A 16,743-nucleotide genomic window follows, 5' to 3' on the forward strand; every position below is an offset into this window, starting at 1 on the left:
ACCTCTTTCCTCCATATGCATGTGCTCATACACACCCATACACCCACAGAGAGAGAGAGGGAGAGAGAGAGAGAGAGAGAGAGAAGGAATGGGAGAGGGAGAGGGAGAGCGAGAGAAGGAGTCTGCTTGAGTGACAGTCAGTAATTCCCTTCAGATGGGGACACATCCTGCTTCTGTTGGCCACTGCCTCCATAAAGAGCCACCTGCCTCAGGGGTTTGGTCCTTGAACTTACGGCCAGCAGCCTTCTAGGCACTCTCTGGGTTCTCCCCGTGAGGACCAGCGTTAACCCCGCATTTATTAAGAGCCTTCTTTGAAGCTGGGTACACACACCTTTAATCCTAGTACTCTGGAAGAAGAGTCTGATCGATCTTTGCGGGATTGAGGCCACCTCGGTCCACACAGCTACACTTTCTTTCAAAATAAATAAACAGCGAAAGGCCTTCCTTGAGCTTTGGCAGTGCACACACTTACGGTCGTCCCCCTGAATGTGCCGGGGAGTGAGGGCAGTGTGGGGCTGCCCTTGCTCCCCTGCCCTCTGAGGGGATAAGGATTGAGGAGAAACTCTGAGTATGGGTGCACAGCAGAAGAAACTTCAGTCTCGGGTGCCTTTGGGTGCCGGATCCCAGCAGTCTTTGGTGGTGGGCTCCTAGCATTCTTTCTCAGCTCCTTTCCTGTGTACGCCCATCTCTTCCACAAGATGTCAGCAGTGAGCAGCCAGAGCCACACTGTTCAAATTCAAGCAGACGTGATTATGGCTGTTAACAGTGTGTGCTTGGGAAGGGGCGGCTCCTTTTGCCCAGCTCCATTCGGCTAAGCTGGCTCTTCACCTTGTACGTAGGTTCGCTCACTGGCCCATGCAGATGAGGCAAGGGGACTACTGTGGCTCCTGGAAGAGGAGGCGCTGGTGCCAGGTGCCACTGAGGATTCCCTCCTCGACCGTCTTTTCTCCTATTACGGCCCCCAGGAAGGTGACAAAAAAGGTAGGTGGTGCCTGGAGGACAGCCCTTCTGCTTTGGAGAAGCCAGATGGCGCTCGCCAGCTGTGTGTGTGTTGGTGCCCTGAAATCTCAACTTTGCTTCCCCGTGCCCTCAGGCCAGAGTCCTCTTCTGCGCAGTAGCAAACCACGGCACTTTCTCCTGGGCCACAGCCATGGTACCAACTGGGTGGAGTACAATGTGGCTGGCTGGCTGAACTACACCAAGCAGAATCCAGCCACTCAGAATGCAGCCCGGCTCCTGCAGGATTCCCAGAAGTAAGGCCATCTCATATCCTGATCCTACAACTGTTCTCTGGGCTCCCTTTCTCTGGAGATATTTCAGAATCCATCACCAGCAAGGCAGATAAGCCTCCAGCCCCTGAGAGACAACAGCCAAGGCCACGTGGGCTTGAGGACACAGGAATAACCTGCAGAAACAGAGACAGGAGACATGGTTAGCGGGACCTATGGTTTTCAGTTTGAACAGCAAGCACCCTCACACTCTTCAGAGAAAGCAGAAACAACATAGTCAGCAAACTTGGAGGCACACACCTGTAACCTCAGCACTCAGAAATTAGAAGCGGGGGAGTCAGAAGTTCAAGGTCGTTGTCCTTGGCTACACTTTTGGAAGATTTTATTTTTTAATTGTGTGTTTGTGAGGGGAGGGGATGGGCACATGAATGCAGGTACCTCTGGAAGCCAGAAGAGGGCGTCAGACCCCCTGGAGCTGGAGTTATTGGGTGGCTGTGAGCCACCTGACGTAGGTGTTGAGGGCTGAACTCGTGCCCTCTGCAAGAGCAGTCAGTACTCTGAACTGCTGAGCGATCTTTTCAGACCCCTCAACAAAATGTAAAAACTAAGAAGTTATTTTAAAACCCAGAAATCACTGAGTGGTGGTGGCATACACCTTTAATTCCAGCACCCAGGAGGCAGAGGCAGGCAAATCTCTGTGAGTTTGAGGCCAGCACGGTCTACAGAGCAAGTTCTAGGACAGCCAGGGCTACACAGAGAAACCCTGTTTCAAACAAACAAACAAACAAACAAACAAACAAACAAACAAAGGCAGTTAAAACCTAGAAATCACATAATCCCTGTCCTCCATTTATGTCATAGATATTTAGATACAGGTAGAGAGAGCCCTGTAGGTGCCAGGCATTTAGCAGTGAAGACAGCACACATCCCTGCCCTATGGAAGAGACGTAATGAACAAGAGATGAAATACATAGGTTAATTATATAGTGTGCTGAGCTGTGTGTCACTAACACTCTCTGCCCCCACCGGTGCGGAAGAGGAGCGAGCGGATTGCCTCCACTGCCCGCTCCCTGCCTGCATGGCCTCTGTCTATCTTGGGTTTTCTCTTCTTCTAGTTTTACTATAGGATATGGGACATACTGCCCCAGGCTTCTGGCCGCGGTCATGTTGTATGTGTATGATGGGTACCTAAGGAGCTGGGGAATGGGGGTGCAGCCTCTGTCACCCTGTGCCGTAGCTCCTTTTCTGGTCTTGCCTCCTTCTGCAGAAAGATCATCAGCAACCTGTTTCTGGGCCGGGCAGGCAGCACCACGGTGCTCTCAGGATCAATTGCAGGCCTGGAAGGTGGCTCCCAGCTGGCCTTGCGCAGGGCAACTAGCATGAGGAAAACCTTTACCACTGGCATGGCAGCTGTCAAGAAGAAGGCACTGTGCATACAGATTAAGCTGCAGGTGGTAAGTGTTTAGCAAAGTCGCAGGTCCCTTCCTTCTGGTAGGTGGGCACTCATGGCATCAGTGCCCAGTCAGATCCACCTGCTTTGGTCACTGCCGGTGGGGTTGGTCGTCTTTTGAGTGCTGTCAGTATGGCTGGCCAGCCAGGCCTGAGGAAGGCAGATGTGTCCAGGCTTAACAGTGTCCTGGCAGGTGGCGGAGCAGCTGCTGTCCTGTGAGGAGAGGAGATGTAGCTTCCTAGAGTACTAGAGCATTGAAGGTTGTCTCTCTGTCTCTGGCAGGATGCCCTCATTGACACCATCAAGAGGTCCAAGATGCATTTCGTGCACTGCTTCCTGCCGGTGGCTGAGGGCTGGCCGGGGGAGCCCCGATCTGCCTCCTCTCGCCGAGTTAGCAGCAGCAGTGAGCTAGACCTGCCCCCCGGTGACCCCTGCGAAGCTGGGCTGCTGCAACTGGACGTGTCCCTGCTCCGGGCCCAGCTTCGGGGATCCCGCCTGCTTGATGCGATGCGCATGTATCGCCAAGGTGAGGTGTCTTCCTTCTTGGCCAAGCTTCTTTCCCAGAGCTTGCCCCATCCCCCACTGCTGCTCTCTTGTCCAGGGACTGGCTTGAGGACTCTCCTTCCTTCTAAGGTTCTTTCTTCTTACTATTCCCAGCCCAACCTGTTGTTCTATTCTTTTCTGCTTGGGGACTCTTCTCTTCCTCCTTTCCTTACTCATTCAGTACACACACACACACACACACACACACACACACACACACACACACCATCCTAAATGCCCTATCATTTGTTCTCATGGCTCCTCTTGCCCAGCATGCCTGGTGTGGGCAGGTCAGCTCTGCCCTGTAGCAGCAGATAAAAGACTCAGTGCCCTTTCGTCCCCATTTGCCCAAGGGTGTTAAATCTCTTTGAAGTACTTAAAACTCCCAAGAAAGGTCAGTAGATCCTTTTAATGGACCCAGCTCCAGGAGGGGACACGGATGACAGTAGTAGCAGTTGCCGTCTATACAGTATTTATGGCTCGCCAGGTGCTATTCTCGGCTCTTTCCCACATTAATTCGAAGCAGCCACGGAAGTGGTAACTAGTATCATCCCTAAGTAAGGAGCAAGGCTCAGAGAGGCCAAGGCATGTGCCCAGGGCCACCCAGTGGCAGAGCTGGATTCCAGCCAGGCAAGCTGGCTTGTCCAGCCTCTCAAGCAGAGAGGTTAGGAATTGCCAGGTTTCTGTTCATTTTTTTCTCCTCCCTTCCTCTAGAAGTGCAGGCTGGGTCCCATCCAACTGCAGACAGGTCCCTTGAGGTATCCCATGGGCACCCTCACTTTTCTTCAGCTTCGAAAGCCAGGAAGCGGGCTCCCTACCCTGTTCTAAATAAATCATCGATCTGTCCCCACATCTTGATATGGAGTTGGTGTTTATTATTTCAAAACCAGATTGTTACCGCTCTGAACCAAAATCAATGTGCTTTACTCAAACAAGCAGATCGATGAGACCAGCGGCGGCAGCCTCCCCCTCCCCCAGCCCCCAGCCACCATTGATAGCGCTGATGATTAATTAAGATGCCAGTCGTCCAGACCTGCTATCCTGGCCCATCAATTTAATTGCAATTCAGATACAATCAATAGCTCACTTTGTCTCGGCCCCTCGGCGGCCCCCACCTCCTGTTTCAATTACCAGGCACATGCATCAGCCTCGTCTCCCAGTTGGAGGGTTTCCCAGAGCTGGCTGGCCAGAGCGAGCCCCCAGCTGGCTGTCGGCAGCCCAGGTGTGAAGTCCACTCTGCCTCCAGCCGCAGCCTTCATGACCTTGGACAACCCCATGGCTCCAGTCCCAGGCCTCAGTTTCCTTGGCTGAAAGGAGAAGCAGATCCATTTGGGATCCTTTTCTGGCTTCAAAATCTGTAATCTGGAGGAGTGGACCTTTTGGCCCTCCCCTATGAGCCCTGATGAGGTCGGTACAATTGGGGTTACCTCCTGCTAGCCACTATTCTGACCTTGTTCCAAGCCAGAAGCCATCCACCTTACCCTTGCCTTGACCTCAAGTCCAGATGCTTTAGGGAAAGAGAGTTTCAGGGTTTGTTGTGGGTTTTTTGTTTGTTTGTTTTGTTTTCTGGTCATTTAGCCTTAAACTCAGAGTCAAGGTAGGGCAGGGAGGGTGCTCTTTCTGTAATCCTGCTACAGGAGACAGGGAAGTCCCTTTTCACTGAGTGTTCACCAAGTGAGCCAACCTGTGCTTACTCCACATTTTCTGATGTGGTCTCTGTAACTGCCATGTGGAATTGGGGCGAGCCCTCCCCCTGTTTAAAGGTGAAGATGGGCCTGCAGTGTGGCGTTAGCTCATGACAGAGAAGGGAGCCCCCACTCAGTAAGCCCTCCAAATGAAGATGAGGGACAGATGATTTGGGCATGACTAGGAGGTCTGAGTGACCTCCAGGATACTCTTTCTTCCAAGTACAGGACTCTATGATAATGCAGAGACTGAAGCCTTGATAAGGAAAAACAACAGGACATCAGATTATAGTTAAAGAAAAATGTGGGAGCTGGCCACAGACCGTGTGACACCTCTCTGTCTGTCTGTCTGTCTGTCTGTCTATCTCTTTCTGGTGTTGGGAATGGAACCTACAGCCATGCTCTATCCTATTGTAGAACAACTCTGAGGGTCCGTCCTTTCTGGGCCTTCCCTGTTGCCAGCCCCCCTCTGTACCCCCTCAGCTCATCCCATTCAATCAAGCTCGGTGTTGATGGATCTGGCTCTGGTTCTGTCTCCAGGTTACCCAGACCACATGGTGTTTTCTGAGTTCCGCCGTCGCTTTGACGTCCTGGCTCCACACCTGACCAAGAAACACGGGCGCAACTACATCGTGGTGGACGAGAAGCGGGTAGGTTTGGATCCCAGGGTCTTCGAAGTCCTCCTCACTCACTCAGGGTCCTCTGCCTGTCTTTCCTAGACACTGCAGGATGCGTCTTGCCCAAGGTTACAGAGTTCCAGCCAGCCGTGGCTACAAGGAGACACGATGCTGTGGCAGTGTGAGGACAGCTCAGAGCATGGGCTGTAGGGACTGGAGAGGAGCCACTGTCGTTGAAGGTCCAAGATTTGGGTGTCTGCGTTTTAGGAAGCCAGATAGTTGTACTGAGTAAACATGCTAGAGCCTCCCCAACAGATGGCTAGGATTTGTGTTTTGGGTATCCCGCGGACTGGGTCCCTTGGCCTCAGCTTCCATGGCAGGATCTGGTTCCTGAAGTAGGAAGCTGTCTAAGGCTGGGCAAGCTTCCTTCCTAGGAGGAGGCTGAGATGGCAGCTCTACTTTGGGGCCAGGAGCATTTAAGCTTCTTGCAGTCAAGAACGATGGACTCCTGACTGCAGAAGGGGTGCCTTTATCACTGTCCACCGCCACTTGCCCCACAGAGGCAGCTCCTCAGGCAGCCGGAAGCCTCCTTCCCTGTGCACTAGCCTCAGGCTTCCAGCTTGACTCTGAAAGCACTGCAGGCCTTAGGAGGCTTCCCTGAAGCAGGGGTGCTCTGTGGCCTAGGGAAGGAAAGCCCACAGCATTGCCTGCTCTGTCCCTGCGCAGTCCACCCCTTGTCCCTGACTCGGAGGTGTACATTCCTGGAAGCCTCAAAGACTTTTGTAGTCTCAGCCTGTCAGCATTTCATCTTACCCCTTCTCACTGGCCCTGATTTCCATCCTAGCCTCCCTCTCACGGCTATGGACTGTACCTGTCGGCCTGGAAAGACTGTCCTTCCCAGAAGGACATTTCTACATGAACTTCTCTGATCACAGCATCCTTCTTGTAGGTCTCCACTGCTCCAGCTGTCTGTTGGCCTCAGCCAGACCTTTCAATCTAGACCCAATCTATTCTCTGTTCCATCACTATTTTTTGAAATTTACTAGGGCACTGGAGAGATGGCTCAGAGATTAAGAGCAGTGACTGCTGTTCCAGAGGTCCTGAGTTCAATTCCCAGCAACCACATGGCGGCTCATAACCATCTATAATGAAATCTGGTGCCCTCTTCTGGTGTACAGGCATACATGCAAGCAGAATACTGTATATATAAATAAAAAATAAATCTTTAAGAATTTTTTTTACTAGCCGGGCAGTGGTGGTACACACCTTTAATCCCAGCAGTTTGGGAGGCAGAGGCAGGTGGATCTCTGAGTTTGAGACCAATCTGGTCTACAGAGTGAGTTCTAGGACAGCCAAGGTTACAGAGAGAAACAAAACAAAACAAATAAAAAAAATGTACTTAATTTCCTGCTCAGCCTTGGCACTGTGACCCAACCTACCCAGCACTTAGCTTTCATCACCCTCATTTCTCCTGAGCCTCCCACAGCTCTGTCTTACTCCTGCTCTGAAGGGCCAGCTCTTGGGTGGCCTCACTCTTCATATTAGACTCCCAAGCACTATGGAAAGAAGCTATATAACTCTGTAGACTTAAGTCCCTATAGGTTTGTGATATCAACTTCAGGTGACCCTTGGCATGGCCTAGGGAAGCGTCTTCGTGTCCCTCCTTATATGGCTGTATCACCAAGCTCCTTGCCTGCTATCTCATTCACCTCTTTCAAGTCCTCCCCTACCCTGCCTTCCCAGGACACCTTCCCAGCAGATGACCTTGACTCTGAAATCAAAGGTCCAGCTTTGTCTGCCATCTTTATACTTCTCTTCATCTTCTACCTTCTTGCTATCCCCCATCCTGCCTTGGTGAGTGCAGGGTAGAGGTAAGCCATTTCTTTGTGTGCAATTCCTTCCTCTGTGGCTTAGAATTCATTCCATCAGAGATAATCATTTCTTTCTTGATCTTCAGCTGCTCCTAGCTCTTTATTAGAGTGGTTCCACAGACATCAGCCATAGAAGCCACTGCACCTGAAAGAGGGTCTTTGTCCAGCTCTCAAGCTGCCCAACTTTGTAGCCTGGGACTGTCCATATTTCCTCCTGAGCTCCCACTGCCATTTATTCTCCTATCTCAGCTGCCTGTCTTCTACCCTGGCATTCTGGGGCTGGTGTCACCATTGCCTCCACGCTGCCAGAACCATTGGACGTTTTTCTATTCTCTGTTTGACTTTTCTAAAAAATATAAATATATATTTATTTTTATGTGTTTAAGTGTTTTGCCTACATGTATGTATGTGTACAACTTGCATGCTTGTGCTCATGGAGTCCAGAAGAGGACATCAGATCCCCTGGGACTGAAGTTACAGACGATTGTGAACCACCATGTGGGTGCTAGGAATGACACCCGGGTTCTCTGGAAGAGTGGCCAGTGCTCTGTAAACTCTGAGCCATCTCTTCAGTTGCATTATTTTTTCAATTCTTTGAGACAGGGTCTCACTATGTAGTCCTGAGTTTCCTGGAACTTACTCTGTAGACGAGGCTGGCCTATACCTGCCTCTGCCTCCCAAGAGCAGGGAGTGAAAGTGTGTACCCCCTGCCTGGCTATTCCTTGAATTTGTTCCTTGAGTTCTTGACATGTGACTTTACTGACAGCTCTGTTATTTTGAAATGTTTTTTGTTGGTCTTCTTTACCACCATGCCCAGTTTCCCTTGTCCCTGCTCTTCTCCCTCTAAAGGTCTCAGCCCCCACTTGATGCTTTAGTAGAGATCTCACCCCTCAGTACTCTATCCATGGCTCCGATTTGTATTCAGCTGTCTCTCCCTGAACAACCTCATTCACACCCATCACTTCAATTACCACATATATATCGATGACTCCCGGATCAATGCCTCAGCTAGACCTCTCTCCCACACTCCAGGCAAGCACGTCTGTCTCACTGCCTTCTGGATCTCTCTCACCCCAGACTGAGCACGTTCAGACCTCCCAATCCTGTACCTCACATATTCCTGCTTCAAATCTGGCTCTGAGAGAACACGCAGAGTTCCCGGCACAAAGGGCTCCCCACACCCTGACTGCTGCCCACCTCTCTTCCTGCACTTTAATCCCAGAGCCCCTCACTGTTGCAACATGCACTCTTTCATCCTGTGACCCCAGGCCTTTGCTCAAGTCGGCAGCACTTTCCAAAATGCCTCTTTCTAACTGGTAGTTAGATTCTCTGGCCAAGCAGTACTCTTCTGGGGTCCTTCACACCCAACTCCTCACTAACTTCCTTTTTTTTTTCTTTTTTTTAAATTTACTTCACTTGCCTTGTCTCCACTTGTCTTGTCCCCCAGCAACACAATTTGTTCTTCTTCTAGTCTCCTCTGGTCCCCAGAGGGGATGTAGTGGCTGGTACCATGGAAAGCTAGCTGAGGAGCTTTCTAGGAGGGATGCTAAGAGAGGGCCAAGTAAATGGAGATGGGGAGAGCCTGTGAGGACCTGATGGTGACCTTTGTCTCTGCAGGCTGTGGAGGAGCTGCTGGAGTCCCTGGACCTGGAAAAGAGCAGCTGCTGCATGGGCCTGAGCCGGGTAAGTTGCCTGCAGCTGGGCAGCCAGGTGGTTTGCTCCCTGGTGGCCCTAGTCAGATTGCTGCCCTCCTCTCTACTCTGCTGCTCAGTCAGACTTTGAAATCTCCTTCTGAGTCTTTTCCCTGCCCACCCCCAACCCCCACCCCTGACTAGCCACTCGGAAGCTGCCTTTTCTTCAGCCAGAAGCCAGGATGTAAATGTCCCAGCTTCAGCAAATTTTACTTTCTCACCAAGATAGCTAACTGGTTCAGGACTAACTGTGATGTCAGTAGGGAATGGGTTGGAGCATGGCTCTGACCTTGGCCTGAGGCCCATGTGAGGAGTGGGAAATGGGAGGAGCCTAGACTTGGAGGAGGGGGACTGGAAAAGCCAGAGGTGAGTGCTCCAGAACACCACTAGGGTCCATCAGAGCAAGCAGGGACATGGTGAGCTGGGCCACCCCTACCTGCCCATGGTCCAATTCGTCATCTAAATGGAATGTGTAACCAGAAAGTAAAGTCAGGCATGCCTGGCCTTGGGTTCACACCAGAGGGTCAGCTGAACAGTCCTCCTACAGGCAGGGAGCCCTGCCCACCTCTCCCCTGGCTAGAAAGCTTGGATAGCTGGCATTCTCCAGTGTGCTCTGGGAGCTGGCATGGAGGAAGGGCAGGGGCAGCCAGAGAAAGAGTCATTGATATGTTGTTCTCTGTCAGCAGAGAGACAGGGGACTCTGGTCACAGAGCCTTTGCACAGGGGAGGTGGAGGGAGAGGCATACATACTCCTTGCCCTCTGTCCTCTAGCCTCCAGGGTCAATCAAGGTCTCCATTTTTCCTGACCCTCTCACTGAGTCTTCTCATCTCCATTTCTGCTATCCTTGGCTTTCTGTTTTCCATTGGGTCTCCAAAGTCCCTGCTGCCCCCTGTTTATTGCTTCCTGGTCCTGGTTTTCCTTTCCTTATTCTGTGTTTGTTCCCACCCCTGTGGTGTCATTTTTTTCTGCTCTGGTCTCTCCTTTGTCTATGGCATCTGCCTCCCTTCCTTTCTCTCTGGTCACCCTCTACCACACACACACACACACACACACACACACACCACCTTTTCTGAGACTCAGAGGCCGCCTGCAGTCAAACCCATTCCTTTAGCTACTCAGCATCTCAGTTAGTTCACACCCAGGGTTTTCTGTGAGCTCCTACCCCTCTAGCAGGCTGGACCGCTGGTGGCTGGTACTGGGAGTGGCACTCCAAGCCAGTTCCCAGTTTCCCAGACACATCTCAGGCAGGAACAGGCCCATACAGGTTGCTCTTCTCCTGGCCGCATCTTAGGCCCTCAGCTGTCCTGATTCCTCCTTCCCGGTGCCAAGCTGAGGCAGGTGAGCCACAGGGGCCTGCTGATACTCTAGGGGGAAAGGGGCGAGGCTGGGTGTTTGCTCTGAGACAAGAAGCTTCAGTTTTGCAGGCTGCACTTGGCACAGGCTGGTGAGAAAGGACCGGGTGTTCGTTAGAATGCTTCAGTGCACGGACCTCATTAGAGGCCACTGGGCCAAGACTTTGGGAGTCTGAGAGCCTCCTGATACTGTAAAATCTGCATTAACTCAAGGAAGGAGATGACCATAGTCTTTCACCTAGTACTCAAATGATGCTAATTTTTTTTGTGTGTGCGTGCGTGTAAGTATGTGTTTGTGCTTGTAGTGGGCACTGTTGAATAGAGACCAAGGATTGAATCTGGTGGCGTCCTCCCTTGATCTCCACCTTATTTGTTATTCCCTTGTTTTAGAGGACAACTTGCTCATTCTTCTTTCTACCATGTAGGTACTGTAGATCAAACTCAGGTCCTCAGGTTTGGTGTGACACAGGACTTAACTCACTGAGCCACCTCATCAGCCCCCTCCACCTAACTTCTTTGAGCAGAGTTGGGAACTCGCTGGCTGGCTAGACAGGGGAGCCAGCTCCCCTGTCCAGACCCCTCCAGACCCCTCTCTGCTCCCTCCCCAGTCCCCAGGCACAGAATTACAGACAGGTACCACCACACATGCAGCTGCTGGGGGTCTGAACAGAGACCCCTTTGCTTCTACAACAGGCATTTAAGAGGGTGAACCAGCTCCTTAGCTCCCCCAGGAGGACCCTTAACTCCACAGCTGTTCAAGAGCTTAGGGACATGCATCTGTAGCCTTTAGACCGTTTTCCTCATGGTGTTTCAGGGCATTCTGTCTCTCTGTGTCCCACTCCCTCACTTCCCTGTTTGCTAACCAAGTGTATTTGCTTGACCTAGGAGCAAATTGGCAGTTCCTCCTCTTAGCGGTTCTCATTTATATTACTGGAAACTGAGGCAGGAGTTTCCAGTAACCTCAGACTTAAAATGCATGGAAAGTCCCACTTTGCCAGCTGGTAGGATTTGGGACAGTATCGAAATGACTGAGCTGGCTGTTTTCCAAAGCTGGTCTTAGAGGATGAGGCTTCTGTGTGGCCACCTGGGTGTGATGTTCTCCTCAGGGTTAGGCCCACTCCCTGCTCCTTCCCTGAAGGGGACTCTGGGATCCTTCCCCTAGATGGGCTTTGTATTACTTGTGCTCCTCTTGATTTCCTCTCTGTACCACAAAAGGGAGTTTCATTTTCTTTCTTTTTTGAACATTTATTGTTTACGTGTGTGTGTGTGTGTGTGTGTGTGTATGCGTGTGCACGTGTACAGTTTATGCCATGTGTATGAAGAGCCTCACATCGGCCAGAAGAGGGCATCAGACCCCCCTGGAACTGGATTAACTGTGAGTCACCTGATATGGGTGCTTCAAACCAAATTCAGATCCTCCAGAAGAGCAGGTAGTACTCCTAACTGCTGAGCATCTCTCCAGGCTGTCTTTCTTTTTAGAGATAAATTTTATTTATTTATTATTTGTTTACTTGTTTGCTTATGAATGTGTTCATTCCACATGGATGGTCAGGAGAACCTGAGGCACTCAGTTCTGTCCTTCTACCATGTGGGTCTTGGGGACCAAACTCAGCTTGGCAGCTCAGCCATCTCACAGGCCCTAAAAGGGAGATTTGTTTTTATTTTTATTTTTTTGTGCTCTGTACCAGGATATATACCTAGTGCCCCTTTGCCTTCTCAAGGACACCAGAGTCATCATCTCCTGCTCTGCTTCTCTTATAAGGCAGCAAAGAGTGGGAGGAACAGCTGGGTGTAGGGTGCCCAGCAGGTTCCCTGCACATCTGTCTTCCAGCCCCCAAACCTGTATGACAGGTCTGTTGCTGTCACGCCCACCTCACCGGCTTCTTCAGGAGAGTGTGAAACCTGGGGGTAGGGGTGGGGCGGTGACATGAAAGAGGAGGTGGCTGGAATGAAGCTGAGCAGGAGGTGGAAGGGCAGAAGCCCCACCCCCACTCTTCGTGTGGGGGAACCCACATGAAAATCTCAAATCTTCTTCTCACACCCAGACACACCATCATGCCAGTCACCCGATCCCAGGTGTCTAGAGCTGTACTTGGGCCCTACAGTGGATCATGGCACCCCACATAGAGACAGAGTCACAAATATAGCTGAAGGGCCTCCCCTCCTTGTTTGGCCAGTGAGGGCTTCCTGTTCCTCTTTGCCCCAGGTATCTTCTCTGCCTGGAGCTGCTGTCATTTCTCTTTGAAGTTCGACTTCCCACTTCACTCCTCCAGACCCAAAGCCTTCCACCTCCCTGGCCCTCCCTCCTAGAGCACCTCCCCTCCTCTCTTGGGCAAGTAGATTTTCAGGCTCTTCCTGAACTAAGGTCCACGCTCCCTATCCTGTTCGCTCCCTATGCTGGCTGCCTGTGCCTCGGGCTCCTCATCTGTCTTTGCTGTCCCAGCCCAGTCTCCGGCTTTTACCAGACTGCTTCCCCGACAGGTGTTCTTCCGGGCAGGCACGTTGGCACGGCTGGAGGAGCAGAGAGACGAGCAAACCAGCAGGCACCTGACCCTGTTCCAGGCGGCCTGCAGGGGCTACCTTACCCGCCAGCACTTCAAGAAGAGAAAGGTGCTGCTCTAGGGACATCCCAGCCTTGATGGCAAGACAGCGTATCTGTGGGAGGGCATGCGGGATACACGCCAGGGAGTTCAAGCCGTTATCATCGTCTGAGAAGGAGGTGGGGAGCATGCTTGAGTGCCCAGCAACGTGGACGCGCACCCTGGCCGGGGTGCTGTGTTGCAGGAGCGTGGGGGGAAGCAGGGCCCAGGCAAAGGTGGGCTCGGGTTCATGGGCTGCTCTATGAAGATTAAGGAGCTGTGTCAGCGACTCCTTTTCTTATTAGCAAGTCCATAAAACAGCCAGCACTGCCGCCTCTTGTGTTTCAGCAAGATTAGGTTTTATAGCACAGCTAGGCCAGGGTGCTGGAAATAATCAGGCAGCAAATAAAGCAGATGAAATTATTCCTAATGACGGTGGGACGTGGGAGCCCCACGTACCTCACCGCTCCCTGCCCACCCGTCCTCTGACGGGGTGGAGGAATGTGGGGGCCAGGTAGTCGGGAAAAGGCTCCTGGGTCAGGGGGTCTCGGGGAGCTGACCCAGGAGCCGTGCTGGTGCTGGGAAGCGGCTTCACCAGGGAGAGCTGAACGTCCCTCACGTGGCAAACCCAACTGCAGATCCAGGACCTGGCCATCCGCTGTGTGCAGAAGAACATCAAGAAGAACAAAGGGGTGAAGGACTGGCCCTGGTGGAAGCTCTTCACCACCGTGCGGCCCCTCATACAAGTCCAGCTGTCCGAAGAGCAGATCCGCAACAAAGACGTGCGTGACCTCCAGGGCTAGCCGGGGCCTGGGAGGGACTGCGTGTACACAGGGGTCGCGCTGGGGCTAGGGTGCTCATAGGGGCAGTTGGAAGAGCTGGTGTCTTTGAACTGTGCCCCTCAAGCAGCTGTCTCCCTGGAGTGCTGCCTGGGCCCTAGGTAGCTTCCTAGGGTAAAATCGCAGGCACCCCCTGCTTACAGAGAAGGGTGCAGGCTCAGGAGTCCTGGGAGGCTCTCCTGTTGGGGATGTGTCTCCCTTTTGTGTCCACGGAGGACAGACGTGGGGTCTTCACCCCTCACAGTACCTTGCCCCCTGCAGGAGGAGATCCAGCAGCTGCGCAGCAAACTCGAGAAGGTGGAGAAAGAACGGAATGAGCTTCGGCTCAACAGTGACCGGCTGGAGACCCGGGTGAGTGACTCAGTCACCAGTCAGACTGGCCCGCTGCCCCAGAGGGCCCTGGCCCATGAGCCCAGAGTCCTGGCTGGGTGAAGCAGTCGCTTCAGCTGGTGACACCATCCCCCCGCCCGGCCCCCCCCAACCCCAGATCTCAGAGCTGACATCGGAGCTGACTGATGAACGCAACACAGGAGAGTCCGCCTCCCAGCTGCTGGACGCGGAGACGGCCGAGCGGCTGCGAGCTGAGAAGGAGATGAAAGAGCTACAGGTGAGGGCAGGGCCAGGGCGAAGACCGCAGGCTGGTGCCTGCCACACTCTGCTTCCCCAAATCCGCTTGGCACCTCCTCTTCTAGCTCGACTTCTCTGTCTGCCTGGGGTAAGCGTGTGGCCTGCGTGGTTTAGGACATTGGGGAGGACTTGGAAGGCTTACCGGCTCTTCCCTTCAGACCCAGTATGATGCGCTGAAGAAACAAATGGAAGTGATGGAGATGGAGGTGATGGAGGCCCGGCTCATTCGGGCCGCCGAGATCAACGGGGACGTGGATGACGGTGATGCAGGTGCGTCTGAAGTGGAGGAGGCGGGCAGAGGCCTGAGTGGCAGGCCCTGATGCCTGTCCCTGGGGAATCAATCACACACCCTGTCCAGACTTGTCTTCCCTCTGTGAGCCATTTTAATCTAAAGAATAATAAATAGATGAGGAAGCAGAGTTGCTGAAACCAGGCATGGTGGTACATGCTTGTCGTCCCAGGTGACAGAGTTCAAGGTCGTCAACTATATAATAAACCCAAGGACAACAGCCTGGGGTACGTGAGATCTTGTCTCAAACCCCAAACAAACAAAACCCTCAAAGCCACAATGTCAAGGTGCTGAGAATGAACGGGTTGAGCCACTATGGTAATGACAGGGGCTGTGGTCCTGGTGGCCTCCAGAGAGAAGATAGCACAGGTCCCCCTGTCTCCCTCTCTGGACTTTGTCCTGGTGGTAGTTCCTTCTAGAAATCACTCCAGAAATAGTCCTAAGGCCTTCTGGCTGGCTCCACTCACTCCTCCTTCCTGCCCCTCTCCTTCTGTCCCCTGCCCCTTCCTGGGGACCATCAACAACTCAGGAGCCGCCTGTCCCCTACCCTGCAGGGGGAGAGTGGCGGCTGAAGTACGAGCGAGCTGTTCGGGAGGTGGACTTCACCAGGAAGCGGCTCCAGCAGGAGCTGGAAGACAAGATGGAGGTGGAGCAGCAGAGCAGGAGGCAGCTGGAGAGGCGGGTGAGGCTGGCCAGGGCAGTGAGGCTTGTGTGAGGAGGGCTGGGGCTCAGTGCCATGTTGCTTGGCAGATAAGCCAGAGGCAGCAGGCAGACCCTGGGAGGAACAGGGGAAGGGTGTGTTAGCCGGTCCTGAAGGGACAACTAGGAACTACTGTTTGGGTATCGCATCTTAGATTCTGAACGCGTCCCTGCTCTCATCCTTCCCCCACCGCCTGGCCTCTCCGTGGCCGCGGAGCACTCATACTTTCTCCACCTCTAGCTTGGGGACCTGCAAGCAGACAGTGATGAGAGTCAGCGGGCGCTGCAGCAGCTCAAGAAGAAGTGCCAGCGGCTCACGGCTGAGCTGCAAGACACCAAGCTGCACCTGGAGGGCCAGCAGGTCCGGAACCACGAGCTGGAGAAGAAGCAGAGGAGGTGTGTGGCCCTGCCCTGGGTTCCCAGAGCCTTCGAGCCGCGGGACCTGCGCATGGCCGTTAGTGCACGCGCGTGAAACAGGCTCAGTTCTGATCTTTCGGGAGGAGTCGGGCCGCGTCTACCTGGAAGGCCGCTCAGGCCTCCGTTCACACGTGCCTCACTCAAAGTGTACATGTGACCTGTCCCAAACCAAAAAGGACAGGCTTTTGCCAAGGCCAGAACCACAGGTCCCCTGCTCCTGCCCCTCCTGCCCCTCCTGCCCCTCCTGCCCCACACCCCCGCTCCGCCTGAGTTGCTCTCTCGCTCACCTCCACTATACAAGCACAGTCTCCTGACTAATGTCATTAAACTCCCGTGCCACTTCCATCTCATTATGGTAATGACGGGAAGGAGGGGGCAGCCCTCACAGGAGAAAATCCAATCTAAATTAATTTCCCTGGCTGGGGATGGAATGGGGCGCCTTTATTAGCAGTGCGAGGAGCCCACACACCCTGGGAGCAGCAACGCCTGAATCCCCTCTGCCAGCTTCTACAGAGGTACCAGTTACCTTTACAGGGTGACCTCACCCCATGACCCCGGCAGTGAGAGGGGCAGAACAGAGTCCCCTCCTCCCAGTAATGGCTTACCTACCTTATGTGTCCCCAGCTCCCATCACCTTCCTTGCCAACTGCTTCCTGTTACTCTGGGGAGAGCCAGGGGGCTCAGAAGGCCAGGACAGCCAGGCAGTCCACTTCCCTCATTCTCTAACCCCGCTCTGTCCTTGTCCCTAAAGACTGACATTCTTAGCAGAAACCTCTCCTTCATGAGCACCCCAAAAAGACGGTGCCAGCTTGGCCTAGTTACCATGTCGCTGCACTCCCCGCTGGGCAACTTAT

General features: G+C 53.1%; 1 protein-coding gene across 11 annotated transcripts in view; it reads left to right on the forward strand.

The window, feature by feature from the left end:
• The window catches only part of Myo18a (myosin XVIIIA), a 103,494-nt gene that overhangs the window by 63,945 nt on the left and 22,806 nt on the right, over positions 1 to 16,743 (forward strand). For all 11 annotated transcript variants that reach the window (XM_055619909.1, XM_055619910.1, XM_055619916.1 and 8 more), the window contains 13 exons: positions 840 to 981; positions 1,094 to 1,253; positions 2,497 to 2,683; positions 2,962 to 3,205; positions 5,448 to 5,557; positions 9,013 to 9,078; positions 12,921 to 13,049; positions 13,657 to 13,800; positions 14,119 to 14,208; positions 14,345 to 14,464; positions 14,643 to 14,754; positions 15,328 to 15,455; positions 15,714 to 15,868. In XM_055619909.1, coding sequence (XP_055475884.1) covers positions 840 to 981; positions 1,094 to 1,253; positions 2,497 to 2,683; positions 2,962 to 3,205; positions 5,448 to 5,557; positions 9,013 to 9,078; positions 12,921 to 13,049; positions 13,657 to 13,800; positions 14,119 to 14,208; positions 14,345 to 14,464; positions 14,643 to 14,754; positions 15,328 to 15,455; positions 15,714 to 15,868 — 1,787 coding nt within the window. The remainder of the gene's footprint in view (positions 1 to 839; positions 982 to 1,093; positions 1,254 to 2,496; positions 2,684 to 2,961; positions 3,206 to 5,447; positions 5,558 to 9,012; positions 9,079 to 12,920; positions 13,050 to 13,656; positions 13,801 to 14,118; positions 14,209 to 14,344; positions 14,465 to 14,642; positions 14,755 to 15,327; positions 15,456 to 15,713; positions 15,869 to 16,743) is intronic.

Source organism: Psammomys obesus, unplaced genomic scaffold, assembly GCF_907164565.1.
Source record: "Psammomys obesus unplaced genomic scaffold, mPsaObe1.curated_primary_1811, whole genome shotgun sequence".
Classification (NCBI taxonomy): domain Eukaryota; kingdom Metazoa; phylum Chordata; class Mammalia; order Rodentia; family Muridae; genus Psammomys; species Psammomys obesus.